Below are 24,381 nucleotides of genomic sequence, written 5' to 3'. Positions count from 1 at the left end.
TAGTTGTCGTTGAGAAGGTGGTGGTGAGCTGCCTTCTTGAACCGCTGCAGTCCATGTGGTGTAGGTACACCCACAGTGCTGTTAGGAAGGGAGTTCCAGGATTTTGACCCAGCGACAGAGGAGGAACTGCGCTATATTTCCAAGTCAGGATGGTGATTTGGAGGGGAACTTCCAGGTGTTGGTGTTCCCATTTGTCTGTTGCCCTCGTCCTTCTAGATGGCAGTGGTCGTGGGTTTGGTAGGTGCTGTCGAAGGAGCCCTGGTGAATTCTTGAAGTGCATCTTGTAGATGGTACACACTGCTGCTACTATACATCAGTGGTGGAGGGAGTGAATGTTTGTGGATGTGGACAGACTGGATGCAGGAATAATGTTTCCTCTGGCTGGGGGGCTCTAGAACAAAAAGTCACAGTCTCAGGATACGGGGCAGGCCATTTGGGACTGAGATGGGGAGAAAATTCTTCACTCAGAAAATGGTGAATCTTTGGAATTCTCTACCCCAGAGGGCTGTGGAGGCTCAGTCATTGCGTATGTTCAAGACTGAGATCGATCGATTTCTACATATGAAAGACATCAAGGGATATGGGGATTGTGGAGGAAAGTGGTGTTGAGATAGAAGTTCAGCCTTTATCTCATTGACTGGCAGAATGAGCTCACAGGCTGAATGGCCTATGCCTTCTCCCATTTCTTATGTTCTCACACCATGTAGCTGCATGTTGCTACAATCAACTTAGGTTTGTTCTGGCAGTCTTCTGTCTTGTGAGATGATATTTTGTGTTTTGGTGGTGAACTCTGTGTTAAACATCACCTGATGTGACTCAGGAGCCCCACTAAGGCATGGCAGCCACTGCCGCTCATGCTGCAGATGAAAACAAAGGACTGAGAAGGTGTAGGATTTGCTGGCCTCTGTTTTCACAGGCCTCTCTTATCGACCAGCTGAGCTTTCTGTTTCGTCTCGCCTCTTCCATTGCCCTTTCAAATAGTCACCTCCCAGAAGTCCCAGCCATCAGCAGCTGTCTCCCATTTGCTGTGTTGATGTTTGCCAACTTCATATCCCACTTGCAAGTGATCTTGTAGCAGATTTATGGCTATCCAGCAGCTTGTGACCCAGTGGCTAGTTAATTGTACAGAAGGTATACGGGCATCATCCATGCAGTGATTGTGACCGAGCCATCGCAGATACCATTGGCTTCGTTGATGCATGTACACTGACAGAATTAGCACACTCCAGGACGTCTGAGTTGGTGACCTTTTACTGCCAAGAGCTGTTGAGGATAAGTCTGAGACAGTGAAGATGGAAACTGTTCAGCTTTTACTCCCGCCTAGCATGGGTTGTTCAGGCTTTATCATTGTAGTGGAGTGCGCTGAGGACTCAGGCTTGGTAGACTTGCAGTTTGGCATTTTCCATCTGATATGTGTATAAAGTGTCTTAGACGCTCTAAGGCACTCATTTTCGGGTTGAATCTGAGTATGGAGAGAATTGAAGGTGCTAACTGAAAGTCAGTTGAAGACATCAGTTTTGAGGAACTTTTTGAAGGTGTGGAGGGACGAAGATGAGTTTCAGAAGGGGATCCCTGAATTTTGATGAGTGAAGATTCTACCACAGATCGTAGTGCAAGGAAGCCAGAATGTCAAGTTCGTATGGGTTAAATGTGGAGAATGCAAATAGGATATAGGGCTGGAGAAAGTGGGGAAACGTTGCGCTCAGCATGAGCAATAGCACAATAGATACAATAGTAATATTATCAGCAACAAAATTAATGTTAAAGGGAAACGAGCTCTTAAATGCAGTTGAACTAATAGGTTCAGGATTTGGAATTGTTAGAAAGCCACATTGATGAGATATTCTCAAACTACTTTGGGTACAACTGCAACCTATGAAGCCATACCTTCTATTTTAAAAATTTCCCAGGTAATCATCTGATCCCTCCCAAAGTTTTAACATTAATTATTAGCCATAGGTTTGTAGGATTTTTCAGAAGGAGGCTGTTTGATCCAACTTGCCTGGACTCTTTAAAGAGCTATCTAATTAGTCCCATTGCACTGCACTTTCCCCACAGCCCTGCAAATTTTTCCATTACATATATTTATTCTGAAAGCTATTGAATTCACTTCCACTGCTTTTTCAGGAACCATATTCCAGATCACAACAACCTACTGTGTAAAATTGCCAATTACCTTAAATCTGTTTCCTCTGATTACCAACCCTTCTACCAATGGAAGACATTTTTCCTTATTTATCAATATTGCTAATAAATTTGAACATCTATATTAAATCTGTTGCTACTGTCCTGCTCGAATGAGACTACTCCAGATTCTCTTGTCTCTCCAGTCAAACAGTTGATTTTTTATTAGCATTAACACCTAGTTTCAGCCTTGACGAAACAAGTTCCGTACATGTGGTTAAGGACATTTGCTTAGAACTTGGCATTCACCAATTTAACTGCAGTGCATGCTGGACAGTATAATTCAGTTCTGGAAGCCTGCAACATTTTCAAACTCTGTACTACTGAAGAGATTTACTAGAATGGTTCTACAGATGAGGGATTACAGTTGTGTGGAGAAGCTGGACTTAGCTTTCTTTGCTCTAAAGAAGAGTTTTGATTGAGGTGGTTAAAAGTATAATGGGTTAGATAGAATAAACATTGAGAAACAGTTTCCAATGACTGATGGGTTAATAACAGATTTATTGTGATAGGCAAAAATAAAAGCTACTTGAGGAAATGCTTTTTTACACAATGAGTGATTATGATTTTTATCACAGGGTCAGAGAGCCATAACGTTTCAGAAGATTGTCATTTGGCCCATCTACTCCATGTAGTAACCAGGGAATAAACCACTAACAATAATAAAAGAAAACTAACTCAATCTTTTGTCTTAGCATTTTACCAACATATGTGAAAAAGTTAAAGTTCATCTATCTAGGTGAACATAAGTACTGAAATCACATTCCCAAAACTGGGAAATTCAATTGATCAGACCTCGATTCCAAATGAGCCACATGTGTACAATATATGGGGTGCCTGTTCCATGGAGTTACCATTTGCTCACTGAAGTACTGGTCCCATTATTTAGGTTGAAAAATCCGGCAAGGGAAGGGATGCAGAAGTTCTGCTGAATTTATGCTCATTTCTGCCGAAATGGGGCAGGACCTCATTTTCAATTTTTTTCTTCCATTTCCTGCCCAGCAGTTGGCCTGATTGACAGGATAACTGGCTGCTAGAGAGGAAAACAAGTAGTAGGAGGTCACAGTTAGGGACAGCCCCACTAATCAGGAGAGGGAGGTTGCAGCTCAGGAGTTGAGAACAGGTTCGTAATCACAGCAGGTGCTTTAGAGAGGCCAGGCTCAGCAGATGTCACTGGGCCAGAGGCTCAAGTTAATGCTCTGGGGGCATGGGTTCAAATCCTACCACAGCAGCTGGTGGAATCTAAATTCATTTAATAGATCTGGATTGTAAAGCTAGTCTTATAATGGTGACCATGAAACCAGCATCAATTGTTATAAAAACTGATATGGTTCACTAATGCCCTTTAGGGTAGGAAATGCGCTGTCCTTGCCTAAGCTGGCCTACATGTGACTCGAGACCCACAATGATGTGGTTGGGTCTTAACTGCCCTCTGAAATGGTTCTCCCATTTCAAGGGCAGTTAGGGATGGGCAATAATACTAACGTTACCAGCGATGGAGGAGGTTACAGATGGATATAGATAAGTTGAGTGAGTGGGCAAATGGAATTTAATGTGGGAAAATGTGAAGTTGTTCACTTTGGCAGGAAGAACAAAAAAGCAGAGTATTATTTTAATGGAGAAAGGCTGGATAGTTCTGAGGTGCAGGGGGATCTAGGTGTTCTTGTACATGAGTCACAATAAGTTAGTATGCAGTTGTACAGCATGTAATTAAGAAGGCTAATGGAATGCTATCCTTTATTATGAGAGGGATTGAACATAAAAGTAATGCTTCAGTTATACAGGGCATTGGTGAGACTGCACCTCGAATACTGTGAGCAGCTTTGGTCTCCTTATTTGGAGGCGGTTCAAAGGAGTTTACTAGATTGATGCCTGGAATGAGTGGGTTGTTTTATGAGGAAAGGTTGGACAGACTGGGCTTGTTTCCACTGGAGTTTAGAAGAGTGAGGGGTGATTTGATTGAAGTATACAAGATCCTGAACGGCCTTGACAAGGTGGATGTTGAAAGGATGTTTCCTCTTGTGGGTGAGTCCAGAACTAGGAGCAGTGTTTTAAAATCAGGGATCACCCTTTTTAGGACAGAGATGAGGAGACATTTGTTCTCTCAGAGGATTGTGTGACTTTGGAACTCTGCTTCAGAAGGTGGTGGAGGCGGGGTCACCAAATAATTTTAAGGCAGAGGTAGATAGATTCTTGTTAGGCAAGGGAATCAAAGGTTATTGGGGTTAGGGGAATGTGGAAATCGAAACACAAGATGATCAGCCATGATCTTATTGAATGGCGAAGCAGGCTCGAGGGGCTGAATGGTCTACTCCTGTTCCTATTTCTTATGTTTTTATGATGCCCACATCCCATGAAAGACTAAAGAAAAAGAAAGGACAGAGGCCGACAGCTTTTTTGGGGGATCATTCCTGGGGAAAAAACATTGACCTTGGGGAGCCAGCAGCTCCTATCTCTGGAAAACCCAGGCAACAGCTGTGGAATTTAATTCAGGCTCCGAACTGCACTATGGGAGCCTGACTTAAATATGTAAATGAAGTGCCCTGTCTTTGCAAGATTGGACACTTGCATTCCTTACAATTCATGGCAGCAAAATTGGCAGAAGATGTTTATGTGTTGGATTAGGGTCACAATTGGTGTTTTTTAGGGTTTAACTCCTCCCAACCACCTGGGTTGTGGTGTTAACATTGAAGTCACTGTTTCTACAGATTAGTTTTGAATTTACCCCCTTCAAACACCTCTGGTATCCTTTGGTTCTGCTGTTCTGGGCAAGGTTAAACATCTTGTTGTTGTCAACATTAACTAGCCCCTTTGAAAGCCTAGAAATAGCAGTACTAACACCTTCCAGTCTGCTCTCTGCCAGTGAGCGGCATATGGTACAATTTATATAATTTTCCCGACTTTTATCTTGTTCTGTATATGATGAGTGGATCAGTGTGGAATGCTGACAGTAAGGTAATTTTAACTATGTCTCATCTTCCCTGATCATTACTGCTTAGATTTGGCAAATAGACAATTCAAGTGCAAGCATTCCTGAATGTTCCTGTCTTTCCAGAGTCATCAGAAAGTTGAAATTCTTTTTATAGGATAATTAATTCTGTTCCACACCATAAAGTAAATTTTCAGCTTGGTTTATTTTTATTTAGTTTATAAATAAAGAGAACCTCGGTGATGAACTTGAAAGTTGCTACAGGAAATGGAAGTGGTGGAGATATCAGGTTATTTTCTACCAATTTGTTTTTCCATGAATGATTGCTCATCTACACAGTGAAAGGTTCAGGCCATGCTGAACCACAGAACACACCCACTTCAGATTATTACAGAATGAACTTTGAAGCTAGAAATGAGTGGGCAGGATTCTTAAACGCCTATGGAAGTTTGCAGGGCTGCCTGTTGCTGTACATGATGAGGTGCAACAAATCCTCTACAATAAGGGCTAAGAGTGACATATTGTGCATTTGTGCAGTGAAGGCATAGCTTAGCTGTGTGTTATTTTGTAGGAGGGCATCTGGTGACAGGGCTAACAGCTGAAGGCAGGACCACCAGTGGTGGAGATATTAAAATTGGGAAAGTCCAAAGGGCCAGAATTAAAAGGATTGCAGATATCTTGGAGGGTGGTAAGACTGGAGGAGATTACAGAGATAGGGGGAGAGGGACCTCGCGGTGTGATTTGGAAACGAAGAGGAGAATTTAAAAGTCAGGATATTTGACTGGGAGCCAATGTAGTTCAGCAAACAGGGGGGTGAATGGGACTTGCTGTGAATAAGGACACAACTGGTAGAGCTTTTTGATTACCTCAAGTTTACAGAGGCCTGAATCTTTGGCTAGGCGAGTGGAGGTGGGGCCCACTCACTGAAACATAAAATGACACAGGGTGACGTTGGACCTTAAACTAATCTCCCTGAGGCAGCTCTGTGCCTCAGGGAGATTTCTGTGCTCTTCCGCACGCATGCGCTGACTTAGGGAAATTCCTCCCTCCCCCGCTGCCCTTACAGGGAGAGCTCAGCCCTTCTGGGCGACTGTCACGCTGGATAGGCCTTAATTGGCCCGCCCATGTAAAATGGCAGCACGGACCCGATCGGGGGCACTGATCGGGTCCGCTCCCACACAACCCTGCCCCCGATGGGGAGAATATGGAAGACTAGCCAAGAGTGTACTAGAAATTTAAGTCTGGAAGTAACAAAGGCATAATTGAGCTGAGGCAGTGGTGGAGTTGGGCAATGTTAAGGAGTTGGAAATAGGCGGTTGTAGAGATGGTGTGGACATATGATCAGTTACTCGCCTCTGAGTCAAGTGTAACACCAAGGTTGTAAACAGTCTGGTTCAGAGGGTGCCAAGGACAGGGAGGGAGTAGGTAGCTATGGACTGGAGTTTATAGTGGGGACCAAAGGCAGTGGCTTCATTCTTCCAAATATTTAATTGGAGGAAATTTCTGTTCATCTTGTACTGGATATTGGACAAGCTGTCTGAAAATTTAGCAAAGTGGACAAGTCAAAAAAAGTTTATGATGAGGTAGAGCTGGATGTTGTCCATGTGAAAACTAATGCTGTGATTTTGGATAATGTCACCAAGGGGCAACACATAGATGAGAAATTGGAAGGGGCCAAAGATAGAGCCTTGAGGGACACCAGAGGTAACGGTGCAGGAGCAGGAAGAGAAGCCATTGCAAGTGACTCTCTGGTTACAATTGGATAAATAAGAAAGGAACTAGGTCAGAGCAGGTCCCACTCAGCTGGATGACAGTGAAGAGGTGTTGGAGGAGGAGGGTGAGGTCAAATGTGTTAAATGCTGCATACAGATTGAAAAGGAGAAAGAGCGATAGCTTATCTTTGTCATAGTCACAAAGGATGTGCTTTGTGACTTCGATAAGAGCCGTTTCTGTACCGTAATGGGGCAAAAACCTGATTGGAGAGATTCAAATGTAGAGTTTTGGGAAAGATTAGAACAGATTTTGGAGGATTTGTAAGTGAAAATTTCAGAGGCACTGACGACAATCTTCAAGGGCAGAATTTCATGTCCCACGGGCGGGCATGTGCCAATCCGATCGGGCATGAAATTGCGTGAGAAGACGTCGGGTGAGTGGCCCGACCTCATCCCTGGCCCGCACAATATTTCGCTCAGCGTGCACACGCAAAAGTCAGAAATGTGCTCGCTGACAATTAAGAGGGCAACTAAGCCCATTAATGGTGCAATTGTCTCCAATTTTTCATAGTCTGTCCAGCCTTACGGTCGGCAGACAGGCAATTCGGCCAGGCAGACTTCGCATTTTTCATGAAACCTCATCCAAGGACAGGATGAGGTTTCCATTATTAAATAAAACAAAAAGAAAAATCTACAGATGGCATTTTTATCATGTATATGTTCAGGTGCCTGACTGTGATGCTTGGACATTTTTTTCCTGGTTTTCAAATCTTTATTTCATGGTTTTTGGGTTTGCAGCTCCCTGAGGAAGCTCTCTGCCTTCGGGGAGCTTTCTCTCAGCACTGGCCTGTGCCCACAGAAACATCTTCGGCCACCCTCCTCCCGTCCTCACCCCGCTAGTGCTGAATTTTTCAGTATGCGTTTCACACTGCCTGGAAATTGACTGGCCAGGTGAAATTGCAGTCGGGGGCCGATCCTCGTCAGCGGTCCATTTCCCAGGCCCACCGATCACACCCACCCGCTGAGCTGAAAATTCAGGCCCAAGTCTTCCTTAAGATACAGGGGTGGTGTCTTTTCAGATTCACAATAACGGCCAAAAGGAATACAAATGATGTGAGGAAAAATGTTTTCACCCAGATGGTGGTTGTAACCTGGAGTGAACTCCCTGAAAGGGTGGTGTAGGCAGGTTCAACTGAAGTATTCAAAAGGGAATTAGACTGCTATCTGAAAAGAGAGAATATGCAAGGTTATGGAGTGAAAGCAGGAGAGTGGGATTGGGTAGGATGCTTTTACAGTGAGCCAGTGCAGACTCGATGGCTGAATGGCCTCCTTCCACACTGTAAAGAGTCTGTGGTCCTGTGATTTTGGAGAGGAGAAGGAGCTTGGGGTAGTGGTTTGCAAGGAAAGTGGGGTCAAAGGTTTTTTTTTGAGGAGGGGGTGATGATGGTAGCTTCAAGGAGAATAGGACAATACCTGTGGACATTTACAGGATCAGCTAATGTGGGGGTCAGGAGGGAAAGTTGGAGTTTAGTGGAATAAGATTGAGGAAACAGGAGGTAGATCTCTTGAACAAGATGAGGGGAGATAGGAGAGAAACTAGAGAAAGATGCAAGTTTTGGGGCTAGGCCAGGGAGGAGCTTTAGAGAATCCTTTGGCCAGAAGGGCTATTGGAAAGGAGTGAAAAGGCATAGGCAGCAGATCGGATTGTCTCAATGTCCATCAGCTGCTTGGACTTGTTGGAGCTGAGGGTAGAGAAGACAGGGGAGAGGGTTTTAAGAAGACGGTCCTCGGTAGAGAAAAGAAAAGCTGGTGGTTGTTTTGAATGCCAGGATGAACCTCGAGTAGTGTGCAGTTTTAGCAGATGCGAGCCGGACACGATAGTGCGTTATGTCGTCCAGCCAGGTCTGGTGGTGAATGGCTAAACCAGTTGTCTGCCATAATCTGTTGAAGTCTGCATTTCTTGGATTTAAAGAAGCAGAAATGATGACTCTAACAAGGGTGACCGCCTGGGTGTGAGAGAGTAATTATTTTAGTGCAGAATTGCATATCAAAGGTGGTAAGTATATGTTGTGAAGTTATTAATGTATATAATATTTTGGAAAATATTTTCTTTTAAAATAGAGATTTGGTCTGTGGGTGTGTCTTAATTGGATTAAAGCCAGCTACTCTGGGTGTTTTGATGTACTAGTTTGAGATGTAAACAGAGAGATAAAGTGCATTTGCATTTTTTGAAAGAGCATTCAAGAAATGGGGTGAAAACTTGACACCTATCTAACAGATAACAAGCAAGATGTTTATATTACTAATAAAATTGGTACGACGAATGGGGTTTAATTGTCAAAAGGTGAAGTTCAAAGAGATTGTCGATACAATGAGAATTAACATTCAGTGGGGCTGGTAGGTATAACTTCAGTAGTTTTCGGGTGTGCAGAGCAGCGGCAATGTAAGATCAAAAGGCAGCTGCAAGCCTCCAACTGGTCCAACTGGCTCCACAGTGGAAAGAACCTCATTCTGAATTCATAAGGTGAAAATGCTTTGCCTGGTGTCTGGTTAAGTCTATGGGTTGTTGTTGCCTTAATGGAGATTAGTTTGGGAATTTGTTAAAAGTTATGATAGTAATTTGTAGCCATGTGTATATATATTTTAACCTGTGTAAATTAATAAAATGTTTCAATTAGTTAATGTAATGTCTCAAGAACTAGTGGTCTGATTCCTGAGTTTAGAATCGCATCTCAAACATAACACTTAAAATTATTGATTATGACAGTTGTTTAAAGTTTCCCTCTGGGATTTTCAAATAACTCACCTTTACCAACTGCATCAGTCATAACAGTGCAGCATAAGAGGAGGCCATGTGGCCCATCAGGTCTGTGACGGCTCTTTGGAAGACTAATTAGGTTGGTCCCATTCCTCTGCTGTTTCCCCATATCTCTGTAATTTTTACTTCTTCACGTATTTATCCAGTTTCCTTTTGAAGGCTACAATTGAATCTGTATCTACCGCCCTGTCAGGCAGGGCATTCCAAATCCAAACCATTTCTGCATAAAAAGTTTTCCTTCATGTTAGCTCTGGTTCTTTTGTCAATCAGCTTAAATCTGTGTTCTCTGGTTATCACCTCTTTAGCTATTGGAAATGGACTTATTCACTTTAAGTTCTGCCTTCTTCCTCTTACACCTATTTTTATATCATTCCAACAACCACCTCATTTACCAGTTCAAAACCTTCTTTCTTGGTAAATTCTGATACAAAGTACTTAAGTATCATTGAAAAAAGAGCCATGCCTTCAAAGCATTTCATCTTGACTCATCAGGACAGACACAAGGATATCAAATCTCAAAGGGAACAACAATTTTTGCGGTCTGTCCGCAAGCATGATCCAGACCTCCCTGTCGCTTGCCATTTCAACACTTCACCCTGCTCTCGTGTCCACATGTCTGTCCTTGGCCTGCTGCATTGTTCCAGTGAAGCTCAACACAAGCTGGAGGAACAGCACCTCATCTTCCGACTAGGCACTTTACAGCCTTCCGGACTGAATATTGAGTTCAACAATTTTAGATCATGAACTCTCTCCTCCATCTCCCTTTCCGATCCCCCTTTTTTCCAATAATTTATCTAGATTTTTCTTTTCCCACCTATTACCATTATTTTTAAATGTTTTTCCATCCATTGTTTTATCTCTATCTTTTAACCTATTTCGATCCCTTCCCCCCACCCCACCCCCACTAGGGCTATCTGTACCTTGCTCGTCCTGCTTTCTACCCCTAATTAGCACATTCCTTAGATAATATCACCACCTTCAACACCTCTTTGTCCTTTTGTCTATGACATCTTTTGGCAATCTCCACCTATCACTGGCCCTCTCTCCAGCTCTACCTGTCCCCCCCACCCCCACCCCTCCTTAAACCAGCTTATATTTCACCTCTTCTATTTTTCCTTAGTTCTGTTGAAGAGTCATTCGGACTCGAAACGTTAACTGTGTTCCTCTCCGCAGATGCTGCCAGACCTGCTGAGTTTTTCCAGATACTTTTATTTTTGTTAACAATTTATACTGCATGAGAAGAGGGTGCTGATTGATTGGCAAGTGGACTCTGATTGGTAGAGGTGTTGCCATGGAGAATGCACCAGGGAACTGACTGCCACACTTTTGTTTAAATTCAAACCAGGCATGTTAACTCTGGTCAAGGCTTGGCATGGGGAATGAAGCAGGGATTGGCTGTCCCCAAAAGGTTCAATGCATGAACATGTTATTTTTGTCTGAGAAGGACAGGGCCCTGTATGTGAATATATGTAGCCTCTAGCACGTGTAAGTGAGCCACTGCAAGTCTAACTGATAATCTTAAATTGGTTGTTAGTGTAATTCTTAGCACAATCGGGATTATTGAATAAGTGTTGTCCAATCATGGAATCACAATGTTGGACACTATGTTTTGAGTTTTGCAAGCACGGGCTGGTTCAGTATGGTCAATACTTTGCCTGTTGCAAACAACTGAAGAGACGTGCTGTTTGATATGATCCACCAGTCGTTGGAATGTATGGCCTACATACCTAGCCGACTGGCACTGCAATTCACATACCACATTACTCATTTCTGTGGTAGCAGAACATCTCGGCTTGATGGCAGCAACCTGTTGATGGAGAATACTACTCATGTTGATACTGCACAGTAGCAGCCTGAAACAGCTAGCTTCACCTGTTGCTCAAATTTTTGAGACACCTTATCTTTCCAGGGTAATCTGAGGTAGACCAAGCACTTTTCAGGACCAAACATTGGCAGCCTTAGGCCCATTCATGAGTTTGCGCGACATACAGCAAGCAATGATCTGATCGGGGTAGCCATTATCCTGCAGGATAGCTTTGCTGCTGCACCCTATCTCAGCATCAACAATAAGGCCAATCTTACAGAGCATAGAACTGTAGAAATCCCAATGTGTATTTTGATCAGTGAAGCTAGGTTGCGGTAGACAGTAGCAGAGAACCCATTGGCAGATTTCTCAACTAGCTCACCAAAGTACTTATTTAGCACCTCAGGCTGCTGGGCAAATATTTGAAAAGTAAAATTTAAATGTGTTTTGGGAAAGAGCAAGGAGTGGGACTAATTGATTTGCTCTTTAATGTAGCTGATACAGACACGATGGGCTAAATGGCCTTCATCTGTGTTGTAAGAATTTATGAAATTAAGTGCAGTATCTTAATTTGATTGTTTTCTGATATGAACGTCCATGTATTTCATCCATAAATCTGACATGTTCAAATTGACAGCATTAACAGTTTTACAAAAGAGAGATTTACTGTCCAGTGAAAAAGGCAGATTGTTTCTTATCACCTTGCTGAGTAGTGTCTCTTTATAGGCTGATACTTATGTATCTGAAAAAATAATTAATCATAAGCTTTTATAATTTATTCAGATGTTACCTGTGTGGCTCTATTTAAACATTATGAAATATAAACTTTAAACAGATTGGTCAGTCCAGCTGAAGTATGTTCTTGCAAGTTAGAAAATGAGGCATTTTGTTTTCAGATATGGTAAATTCCATCTGTATCAATCTAATGAATACAATTGTACGTTTACACTTCAGTCATGTGTTTAAAATTAATGTTTGTTCTTTTTTAATTAGTCAGGATGACTTCTATAAATAATCTAGATACCGCCTGTGTCACATGTAAATCTCTCTCTTGTGACTGGCAGCTTTGCCTTGAAATACTTCACCCATTTTGTATTTCCAAGAAGTTTTGGTTGGGTCTGTGGCAGTCTTTATTTCAATATTCAGCACTTTGTACTTCAATCTTTCTACTTTATGACAGTTATGAGTTTTAATGGGTGTCTGGATTATAGGAAATGTATGTCTTTATACTCCCCTGAGGACGATTTGTTTGATTGCCACTTCAATCTTGGAATGTGGCCTTGGATTTTTAAGCAGCTTGGTCTGTCTCAGTTCAAATTGCAAAATTTCCAGTCAGTTGAAAGTTGAAGAATCATATTTTCAAAAATAAGCAGGCATAGCCTCAAAACAGTGGGCATAATGGGCTGAATAGCCTCCTGTGTTGTACAATTCTATGATAAATATTTAATATCGAACTCTACTGCTTGTGAGAAGATCCAACTCAATTAGAGTATACATCAGTTATTAACTTGTGGAGTTCTGTCAGTAGAATTTGATGATGTGAATGATAAATATATATTGAGACCATTCCCATTCTGACTGTTCCAGCTGAAACAGTGCGCGAGTTATCCATGACTAGGATACATGTCAAGTGCTAATATTGGCACTGATATGTACGCCTCAATATGTGAACCTTGGCTCGAGAAATAGAGCTAAAATGACTGTTGTAATAAGGAGGCCTAGCAATGATAACAGTCTCTTACCATGAAATTAATTAGATTTAAAACTCAACTCATGCATTATCATTCTACACGTGACCTGAACACCACCAACCTTTGTAACCTTCTCCAGTCCTTGGTTCCAGCCTCTGCTCTTTGTTCATTACGATGGAAAGGTTAGAACATAAGAACATAAGAATTAGGAGCAGGAGTAGGCAACTCAGCTCCTCGAGCCTGCCCTGCCATTCAATACAATCATGGCTGATCTCATTTCGGCCTCAACTCCAATTTCCTGCCCTCTCCCCATAACCTTTCAACCCATTACTAATTAAAAATCTGTCTATCTCCTCAAATTTATCCAGCATCCCAGCATCCACTCACTATGAGGTAGTGAATTCCACAGATTCACGACCCTTTGAGAAAAGTAATTTCTCCTCATCTCTGATTTAAACCTATCACCCCTTAGCCTAAAACTATGGCCTCTCATTCTAGAATGCCCCACAAGGGGAAACATCCGCTCTATGTCTATTTGTCAATCCCCTTTAGCATCTTAAATACCTCAATTAGATCTCCTCTCATCCTTCTAAACTCTAGTGAGTATAGGCCTAAATTGGTCAATCTCTCCTCATAAGACAAGCCCCGCATCTCTGGAATCAATCTAGTGAACCTCCTCTGAACCGCCTCCAAAGCAACTACATCCTTCCTCAAGTAAGGGGACCAAAACTGTGCACAGTACTCCAGGTGCGGTCTCACCAATGCCTTGTACAGTTGCAGCAACACTTTCCTATTTTTATACTCTATTCCTTTAGCAATAAATGCCAAAATTCCATTTGCCTTCCTTATTACCTGCTGTACCTGCACACCAGCTTTCAGCGATTCATGCACGAGGACACCCAGATCCCTCTGCACAGAAGCATTCTGAAGTTTCTCTCCATTTAAATAATAAGTTGCCTTTTTATTCTTCCAACAAAAATGGATAACCTCACGTTAAAATCCTCATCTGCCAAATTTTGGCCCATTTGGAAAATCTTATTTCTTCATTGCAAATTACTTTCTCACCTATTTTGGTGTCATCTGCAAATTTAGCTATAGTACCTTCTATCCCTGAATCTAAATCATTAATATAGATTGTAAACAGTTGGGGCCCAAGGACCAAACCCTGTGGCACCCCACAAGTTACAGCTTGCCATCCAGAAAACGATCCATTTATCCCGACTCTCTGCTTTCTGTTGTTTAGCCAATCCTCTATCCAAGCTAATATATTACCCCTAACTCTGTGTGACCTTATCTTGTGTATTAATCTTTTGTGCGGCACCTTATCAAAGGTCTTCTGGAAGGCCAGATATGCTACATCTACAGGATCCCCATTACCCATTTTGCTTGTCACATCTTCAAAAAACTCTAGCAAATTAGTTAAACATGATTTACTCTTCATAAAACCATCCTGACTCTGATGGATTGCATTTTGAATTTCCAAATGCACCATTACTACTTCCTTAATAATGGATTCTAACAGTTTCGCAATGACAGACGTTAAACTAACTGGCCTATAGTTTCTTACTTTCTGCCTGCTCCCCTTTTTGAATAAGGACGTTATATTAGCATTTTCCCAATCCACTGGAACCTTTCCAGAATCCAGGGAATTTTGGAATATTATAGCCAATGCAACCAGTATCTCTGCTGCCACTTCATTTAAGGCCCTGGGATGTAGGCCATCAGGTCCTGGGGATATGTTATCCTTTAATCCCAATAGTTTGCTCAGTACTTTTTCTCTAGTGATGGTGATTGTCCTAAGTTCCTCCTTCTCTATACCCTCTGCACTACCTGTTACTATTGGTATGATACTAGTGTCCTCCATCGTGAAAACTGAGGCAAAATATTGATTAAGCGTCTCTGCCATTTCTGCATTCCCAACTATTAACTCCCCAGCTTCATCCTCCAAGGGACCAACACTCACTTTAGCTATTCTCTTTCCTTTTATATACTTGTAGAAGGTTTTGCTATCAGTTTTTACATTTTGCACTAGTTTTCTTTAATAATGTACCTTTGCTCTTTTTATTATCTTTTAGTAGCCCTTTGTTGATCTTTAAAATTTTCCCAATCTTCCAGCCTACCACTGACCTTTTCAATTTGGTATGCTTTAGTTTTTGCCTTTATGTTATCTTTAACTTCTTGCTTAGCCATGGATGCTTTTTCCCCCTCTTACCATCTTTCTTCCTCTTTGGAATATATTTTACTTGGGAAGAATTGAATATCTCCTTAAATATGTGCCACTGTTCATCAACTGTCCTACCTTGTAGTCTTCCTGCCCAGTTCACTAGGGCCAAATCTGCCCTCATGCCTATGTAGTTACCTTTGTTTAACTCCAGAACACTAGTGTGGGACTCAAGTTTCTCATTCTCAAACTGAACTTGAAATCCTAGCATGCTATGATCACTCTTCCCTAAAGAATTCTTTACTATGAGATCATTAATTAATCCCATCTTATTACACAAAACCAAATCCAGAATAGCCTGCTCCCTGGTTGGTCCCACAACATATTGCTCCAAGAAACAATTTCTAATACACTCTATGAACTCTCCCTCGAGGCTGCCCTTGCCGATTTGATTAGTCCAGCCTATATGCATATTAAAAGCACCCATGATTATTGCCGTTAGAAGAAGATTAGATAGTGGGACCCAGAGTTATGAGGGTCATGATAATATAATTTGAGGAAACTATTTTAATTGGTCATTGAGTAAGTAGTTTGTATAGCATATATTTAAAATTCTCAACATTAGAAAGATGATGATGGTTGGGAGAACCTTTCTAATCCAGAGGGTTGTTTGGACATAGAATATTAGAAGAATGGGAGCAGCACGCATAAAAAGAAATGTGATAGAATTTTGGAAAAGAAAATGTTAAAAGGGCACAGAAACAAGTAGGGAGATGGAGCACGTTAGCTTGAGGGCCAAAGGCCTCCTCCTAACTTGTAAAACTGTGAGGAAGGAGTAACTGGTCTTGCACATCTTCACTGCATCCAATCTCATCTTGACTCTTCATTGTGATCTGTTCAATTTTGGATGTAACAGGGATCCTTTCTCACATGCAGTTGTACATGGAAGTGAAACCTACATTAGCTACTTTCTGCACAAGAGGTAAATCATTGTTGAATTTTAAAAAAACATGCATTCTATAATATGATGATTTTATTTCAAAAGTGATCTTGTTAAATGAAGTGTAGTGCAAAGTCAGACTTACTGACTAATGATGATGTCATTAAGTCTTGCAAGTCACATCTTTGTTCTACTGAAACATAATATCTGAAAGCGCCCATGCATTGCTAAACCAAACTGGAGAATCCTGCAGGTCAAGCTTGACATGTGTAACCAGAAAGTTGCAGTTATCCACTGAATCGGTTCAAGCCTCGTACCTGGCTGGTAAATGTAGCTTCAGTTTACTTGAAGCTTTAACTGTACAGTTAGCACCCTTAAGGTTATTTTTTGTTCTCCCTGTTTATGCATCATTCCTTGACTAGAATGGCCATGTTACCTTCTATTATAGATTCATAGACAATGAACTAGAGAGAGAGACCATTCAGCACATCATATCTCTGGGGTGATTTCTATGGTGATAGTTCTTTAAATGGAGCTATCTATTCTAATCCCAATTCTCTGCTCTTCTCCCATATCATTTAATATTCTTTCTTGTGAAATACTGATGGAAATAAATGCAATGTCCTGGCTGGAATCCACTTTCAGTTGATTCCCCTTGGCTACTATTTGTTGGCAGGTAATTTGACTCGAGATTGGAAATTGACATTGTTGTAAACTATGGGCAATAAGCTATGTCCTAACATCAGTCCAACAACAGCCTCATCCACAAGCTCCATTATACCATAATTCTGATTAACTTATAGGCAAGATCCATTGATTCAAGTATCTCCATCTTGCGTGCCATTGAGGGAGGGTGAGTGTATATTTAGTTTTAAACTGGGGACTGATTGATTCTGTCATTGTTCTAGATTCCTGTGGCACACTGTCTTGGAGTTCCTGCACAATACAAGAAGAAATTTTGCGCTGTATGTAGAAGGCAATTGGAAGAGAGTCCTGCAACACGATGTGAAGGTACAGAAATAATTCAGAATGGTGAATAATTCATCTGAAATAAAATATACTGAAACAATAGTTTGTAAAATGATGGATGTGCATTTTGTGTCAGGCAATAAAATATTAAAGGACCGTTAGATATGCTGACAATGATAATTTCTGTTTTATTATTGTGATGATTGTCAGTGGCAGACCCATGGATTAGCACTCAATAAATAACAATACTTTGAATTGAAGTGAACTTTACTGCAGTTACACAGCAACTTACAAAAAGTGACACATTGCACCATGTCTTCACCACAAAGAGATGTAAATAACATGTCATACCATCTCTACTCTGAATAATATGAAGTATGTGCTATAAATGAATGATTAATTTATTTGTGAGATGTTTTTCTCCCTTTTACCGTGATATGTCTCTGTGTCATTCACTTTCCCTGGTCAATAATTCTCTCCCCCAGAGGGCTGTGGAAGCACAGTCATTGAGAATGTTCAAGACAGGGATCGATAGATTTCTAAATACTAATGAGATCAAGGGATATGGGGTTAGTGTGGGAAAATGCTGTTGAGGTAGATGATCAGCCATGATCTAGTTTAATGGCAGAGCAAGATCGAGGAGTTGAATGGTCTAGTCCTGCTCCTATGTTCGTAAGAAAGTGATCTAGAAACACAATCCAGGAAATTTGCCTATGCTGCCATAGCTGACTGATGAGAACCAGGAACAGTAAAATCAGTAGACTTATCATTAAAATATAGAGGCATGTGGAATTGGTCAAGATTGCAACAGCACCTAAACTCCTCTGTTTCTTATAGTTCCTTGGAAAGATCTCATAGGCTACGTCAAGAGGACTTCCTTAGTCAAGTCAGTCTTAAATATCTGTTTAAGATTTATTTCTTCATATGGGATAAGTTATTTAATTTATTCTACCTCTTAAAATGTATACATAAGATTAAATATTTAATTCTGGAGCGTGAAAAGTAAATAGCTTATATTAAATTGAATGCAATTGTACTTCCAGAATGGGAGTGAGAATTTAAACAGACTCTAATTGCACAGCCCCAACAGTGAGCCATAATCTGATTGAGTGAGATTCCAGAATCACAGCCCTTCTCAATTTGCTGTTATAGTTCAAGGTTTAGTACAAGCCTCATTTCACAATAGCATTTAAGTCACTCTGGGGAGTCCATCAAAATTTCCAGATTTCCTAGGGTTTGTTCAAGACAATTTTCTACAGCAGTACATTTCAAGTCCAACGAGAAAGGAGGCACATCCCCGGTTCTTGGGGATGAGGTGGGTCTAGTGGATCAAGTGTCAGGAAACGAACATTTAGGAGACAGTGATCATTGATTCATAAAGTTTAGGTGGACTACGGAAAAGAACAATCCAGAGTAATTAATTGGGGAAACTTCAGCCGAGTAAGAATGGATCTGGAATGAATAAATTGGAGTTAAAAGTTAGCAGGAAAATGGTAGCTGAACAATGGACTACCTTCAAAGAGGAGGTATTTCCGGTACTGTCCAGGTATGTTCTTTCAAAAGGGAAAGATAGGGTAAATAAAGTCAGAGCTCCCTGGATGACAAAAGAAATAGAAATTAAGATTAGGAAGAAATTGTGTGTTTATGACTGATGTCAGGTAGAAAATACAACTGAGAACCAGGCTGAATATAGAAGGTTCAGAGGAGAAGTGAAAAAGCAAATAAAAGAAGCAAAGGGGTATGAAAAGAGACTGACAGCTAAAATAAAAGGGAATCTCGAAGTCTTTTATAGGCATACAAGTAGTAAAAGGCATATAAGTAGTAAAAGGGTGGTAAAAGGAGGAGTGGGGCTGATCAAGGACTAAGAAGGGGATTTGAGCAAGGAGGCAGAGGGCATGGTGGAGGTATTAAAGGAATACTTTGCATCTGTCTTTACCAAGGAAGAAGGTGCTTCCCAGGACTAAGTGAAAGATACTGAAAGGATTTAAAATCGAAAAGGAGGAGGTAAGGGAGGTAATATGTACTTAAAGTAGATAAGATTTCAGGACTGGATGAGATGCGTCCAAGGAGACTGAGGGAAATGAGAGTGGAAATTGCAGAGGTGCTGTCATAACTTTTCAGTCTCCCTTAGGCTCAGAGATGATGCCAGAGGACTAGAGAATTGCAAATGTTACACCCTTGTTCAAAAAAAGGGTAAAGATAAGCCCAGCAACTACAGGCCGGTTCGTTTAACTTCGAAACTTTTAGAATCAATAATTAGGGACAAAATTAATAGTCACATGGACAAATACAGATTAATTAAAGAAAGCCAGCATGGATTTCTTAAGAGAAAATCATGTTTGACTAACTTGGAATTTTTTGAAGAAATACAGAGCGGGTTCACGAGGGCAATGCAGTTGGTGTGGTGTACATGAACTTCCAAAAGGTGTTTGACAAAGTTCTGAGCAAAGTTATAGTTTATAGAATAAAAGGGAAGGTAGCAACATGGATATGGAATTATCGAGTGACAGGAAACAAAGAGTAGTGGATAATGGATGTTTTTCAGACTGGAGGAAAGTTTGTAGTGGAGTTCCCCAGGGATCAGTGTTGGAACCTTTGCTTTTGACCCGAGAAGTGTGAGCAGCCTTTTATTGTTTTGATTATACTGTTTCTTTGGGGAGAAAATGACCCCCAACTTTAGTGTTGCTCACATCTCTGCCAATGTTTCTATTGTGCCATACAAATATTACACCAACCTTTGCACCACAGCATGTAATTGTGAGACACGGGGTGGGACACTGGGTGACTGTCTGAGGCGTCAGGTGTGTTCTAATCCACACTAAAGCATTAGTCAAAGGTAGACTTGATGCCATTGTTGAAGCTCTATGCTGTTAGTCAGTGTGTGGCTGACCCTGGAGTGCTTGCTGCTGACTCTGAGTGCCAAAGATGGATCAGTGTTCTTTTTGACAACCATGCCTACACTTGCCTTTAACACAGAGGTCACCAAGAATATAGAGAGATTTACTTTTAAATAAATATGTTTTTCATGCTAGAGGTGAGCATTCAATATGGAATTAATATTGAAAGACTTGCATTGAGTGTTTGGTAGTGAACACTTGATATTTATATAGCAAGGTCATTCTCTTCTTAGTTAACCGATGAGACTGAGGGACTTTGCTTTTCCTGTGCTAACTTCCACCGCCCACGCATTGGTGAAACCAGTTTAGCTCAGTCTTGGGCTGTTGAATGTAAGTTGTGCAATTTGTGTGAACGCACCAAGCTATTATTTAGCAAGTTGCAGCCTGCCAGATAGGCTCACAAGCTGAGAATTACCTTGCCATTGTTAAGGCATTGGTACAATGTTCCATATTCCTAAGAACAATTGTTTTTTGTTCTTCCCATTTTTAAAAACATTTTCAACAGCATAATTTATTTGCATGGTGTTAGAAAATAAATGGATGAGTGAGGCTAACAAACTTGCTTTCAGTCTAAACTCAGACTGGGGAACTTGTGGGAAATTGTATGTTGCTCTAATTTTTCTGATGTGCTTCTGAAGGCTGGTTGTGTTTACTGATGGTCATTACCTAAATTCATTCACAAAGATTAGACGCAAGGTATTCAGGAGTGAAATTAGAAAACATTTTTTCACACAATGGATAGTGGAGTGGGAGTTTGATGGAGCAAGAGTGGGGAAGAACAGGATAGGATGGGATTTGGCAGGGTGGGCTGGAACAGGTTGCAGTAGCATGAAGACTGATAGAGCAAGGGTGAGGTTGGCGGTGGGGGAGCAGAATGGGCAAGTTTGGGATGGGGTACGAATAGACTTCCTTATGTAGCTCCAAGTTCTTCACCCATGCTATTGAATGGCCAGAACTACATCTTTGCATGTCTTGCACAGGAGTTGTCTGATAAACCCCAGTTTACCACCATGACTAAGGCTGTTTTAGTGATAAATCATTTTCTTTGTTTTAAAATTTGATAAACCAGTAAAGCAAAAAAGAAAGTGATGCTCATCACTGATGCTCATTTAACTGTGCTCTGTGTGGGTTTTAATGTGATACCAGATTTACACCAATTCCACCACCCAGCTAGTCAAAGCAAGCTTTAAAAACAAATTTTTGACTCTGTAGAAATACTGCAGTGGAATCCATGTTCTATTCATGTGGTGAATCATGAATTGTTTGCAGATACATAAGAAACTACCATCATAATTTTGAAGTAAAAACAGAAAATGCTGGAAATACTCAGCAGGTCTGGCAGCATCTGTGGAGAGAGAAAAACAGAGTTAACATTTCGAGAGAATGACCCTTCTTCAGAAGATGTCAGACCTGCTGAGTTTCTCCAGCATTTTCTGTTTTAATTTCAGATTTCCAGCATCTGCAATATTTTGCTCTTATCATAATTTTGAAGTTTACTGTCAGCCATAGGTGTAATTTGGAAACAAAATGCTGATTTGGTGCACTTAGCAGAACTGCACTTGGCTTTTTATAACTGCTGGGCTGACATACTTGCAGTCAAACTGGGTAAGCAGTAGCTGAAGTAAACTTGTTTGAATGAATGTGTGTCTATCAATTAGAAAGATTAAACATCATCCCTGGACAAGTAAGTTAGCACTGCTTGGGTTTGACTGCCAAAACAATTTGCTTTTTTTCCTCGATGTCTATGGATAATAACTCAGCAAAAATTCATAACCCATCATAATGTTGCAAGTAGTACTCTGTATTTAAAATGGAATTGCAGTAAGCAGGAGAATCTATTAGTTACAGCACTGACGGTAAGAAAGTAATTGGGTTTTAATTGGCTGCTAATGTTGTCTATTTAGACCTGTGGAAGAATATGTTTGTTGTGTATGTACTAATCACAGAACCTTAACGGCACAGAAGGAGGCCATTCGGCCCATCGTGTCTGCACTGGTTTTCCAAATGAGCATTATGACCTAGTGCCATTGCCCTGTCTTTTCCCTGTACTCTTGCGCATTGTTTCTATTCATATAATCATCTAATGTCCTTTCGAATGCCTCGATTGAACCTGCCTCCACCACACTTTGAGGCAGTACATTCAACATCCCAGCCACTCGTTGTGTGAATAAGTTCTTTTCTCACGTCACACTTACTTCTTTTGCAAATCACTTTAACTCTGTGTCCTCTCGTTCTTGATCTTTATACGAGTGGGAACAGCTTCCCCCTATCTACTCTGTCCAACCCCTCTCATGATTTTGAACATCTCTATAAAATCTCCTCTCAGCCGTCTTCTCTCCAAGGAGAACAGTCCCAACCTCCCCAATCTATCCTCATCGCTGAAATTTCTTATTCCCTGGAACCATTCTTGTAAGCTTCTTCTGCACTCTCTCCAGTGTGTTCACATCCTTCCTATAATGTGGTGCCCAGAACTGTACACAATATTCCAGTTGGGGTCTAACGAGTCTCTTATATAAATTCAGCATAACCTCCCTGCTCTTCTACTCTATTCCCCTATTAATAAAGCTCAGGATATTATATGCTTTATTAACTGCTCTCTCCACCTGTCCTGCCACCTTCAATGATCTATGCGCATATACACTGAAGAGTTTCTGCTCCTGCACCCCCTTCAAAATTTCACCCCTTATTTTATATTGCCGGTCCATTTCTTCCTACCAAGATACATCACCTCACGTTATTCTGCATTGAACTTCATCTGCCACCTATCTGCCCACTCCACCAACTTGTCTATGTCCTCTTGAAGTTCCACACCGTCCTCCTCACAGTTCACAATACTCCCAAGCTACGTATCATCCGCAAACTTTGAAATTGTCCCCTGCACACCAAGATCTAGATCATTAATATATATCAGGAAAAACAGGGGTCCCAATACTGACCCCTGGGGAACTCCATTACAAACCTTCCTCCAGCCCGAAAAATATCCGTTGACCATCGCTCTCTGCTTCCTATTTTTCAGCCAATTTTGGCTCCACATTTCTACTGTCCCTTTTATTCCACGAGTAATAACTTTTCTCACAAATCAGTTGTGTGGCACTGTGTCAAATGCTTTTTCAAATTCCACGTACACCACATCAGCAGCATTACCCTCATCGACCTTTTCTGTTACCTCTTCAAAAAACTCCAGCAAGTTAGTTCAACTCAATTTCCCCTTTAGAAATCCATGCTGGTTCTGCCTTATCAACCCATATTTTTCCACGTGACTACTAATTCTATCCCAAATAATTGTTTCTAGAATCTTGCCCACCAATGAAGTTAAACTGACTGGTCTGTAATTGCTGGGCTTATTTTTTGAACTAGGGTGTCATATTTGCAATTTTCCAGTCCTCTGGCACCACCCCTGAGTCTAGGGAAGACTGAAAGATTATGGCCGGGACCCCTGCAATTTCTACTCTCACATCCTTCAATATCCTTGGATGCATCTCATCCAGTCCCGGTGCCTTGTCAAATTTAAGTACCAACAGTCTACTCAACACTTCCTCCTTATCAATTTTGAGCCCTTCTAGTGACAGAGTTTCCTCATCTGTCACCGTGGCCTGGGTAGCATCTACCTCCTTGGTAAAGACAGATGCAAAGTATTCATTTAATACCTCAGCTATGGCCCCTTTGTCCATGTGTAAATTCCCTTTTAAGTCCCTAATCAGCCCTACTCCTCTTTTTATTGCCTTTTTACCATTTGTATGCTATAGAAGACTTTGGGGGATTCCCCCTTATGTTGGCTGCCAGTCTTTTCTCATAATCCCTTTTCGCTTCTCTAATATGCTTTTTCACCTCCCCTCTGAACCTTCTGTATTCCTCTTGGTTCTCAATTGTATTTTCTACCTGACACCTGTCATAAGTGCACTTTTTCTTCTTCATCTTAATTTCAATCTCCTTTTTCACCCATGGAGCTCTGGATTTGTTTGCCCTACCTTTCCCTTTCGATAGTTTGTACCTTGACTGTTCCCGAACTAATTCTTTTTTGAAGGTAGCCCAATGTTCAGCTACAGTTTTTCCTGCTAATCTTTCATTCCAGTCTATCTGGCCCAGCTCTGTTCTTGCCCCATTGTAGTCTGTTCTTGTCCAGTTAATTATTTTTATTCAGGATTGCCTATTGTCTTTTTCTATCATCATCCTAAAGCGTACAATATAATGATCACTGTCTCCTAAATGTTCCCCCACTGACACTTGATCTACTTGGCCCATCTCATTTCCAAGAACCAAGTCTAACAGTGCATCT

The 24,381-nt window shown here is 41.2% G+C and overlaps 1 protein-coding gene across 1 annotated transcript in view; it reads left to right on the top strand.

Moving 5' to 3' along the window:
• The window catches only part of LOC121280181 (diacylglycerol kinase theta), a 197,539-nt gene that overhangs the window by 40,066 nt on the left and 133,092 nt on the right, over nucleotides 1-24,381 (top strand). The window contains exon 3 of the mRNA XM_041191910.1: nucleotides 17,148-17,250. Coding sequence (XP_041047844.1) covers nucleotides 17,148-17,250 — 103 coding nt within the window. The remainder of the gene's footprint in view (nucleotides 1-17,147; nucleotides 17,251-24,381) is intronic.

This window comes from Carcharodon carcharias, chromosome 1, assembly GCF_017639515.1.
Source record: "Carcharodon carcharias isolate sCarCar2 chromosome 1, sCarCar2.pri, whole genome shotgun sequence".
NCBI lineage: Eukaryota > Metazoa > Chordata > Chondrichthyes > Lamniformes > Lamnidae > Carcharodon > Carcharodon carcharias.
Note: the sequence above shows the minus strand (reverse complement) of the source record. Positions and strands in the feature narration are given on the sequence as shown.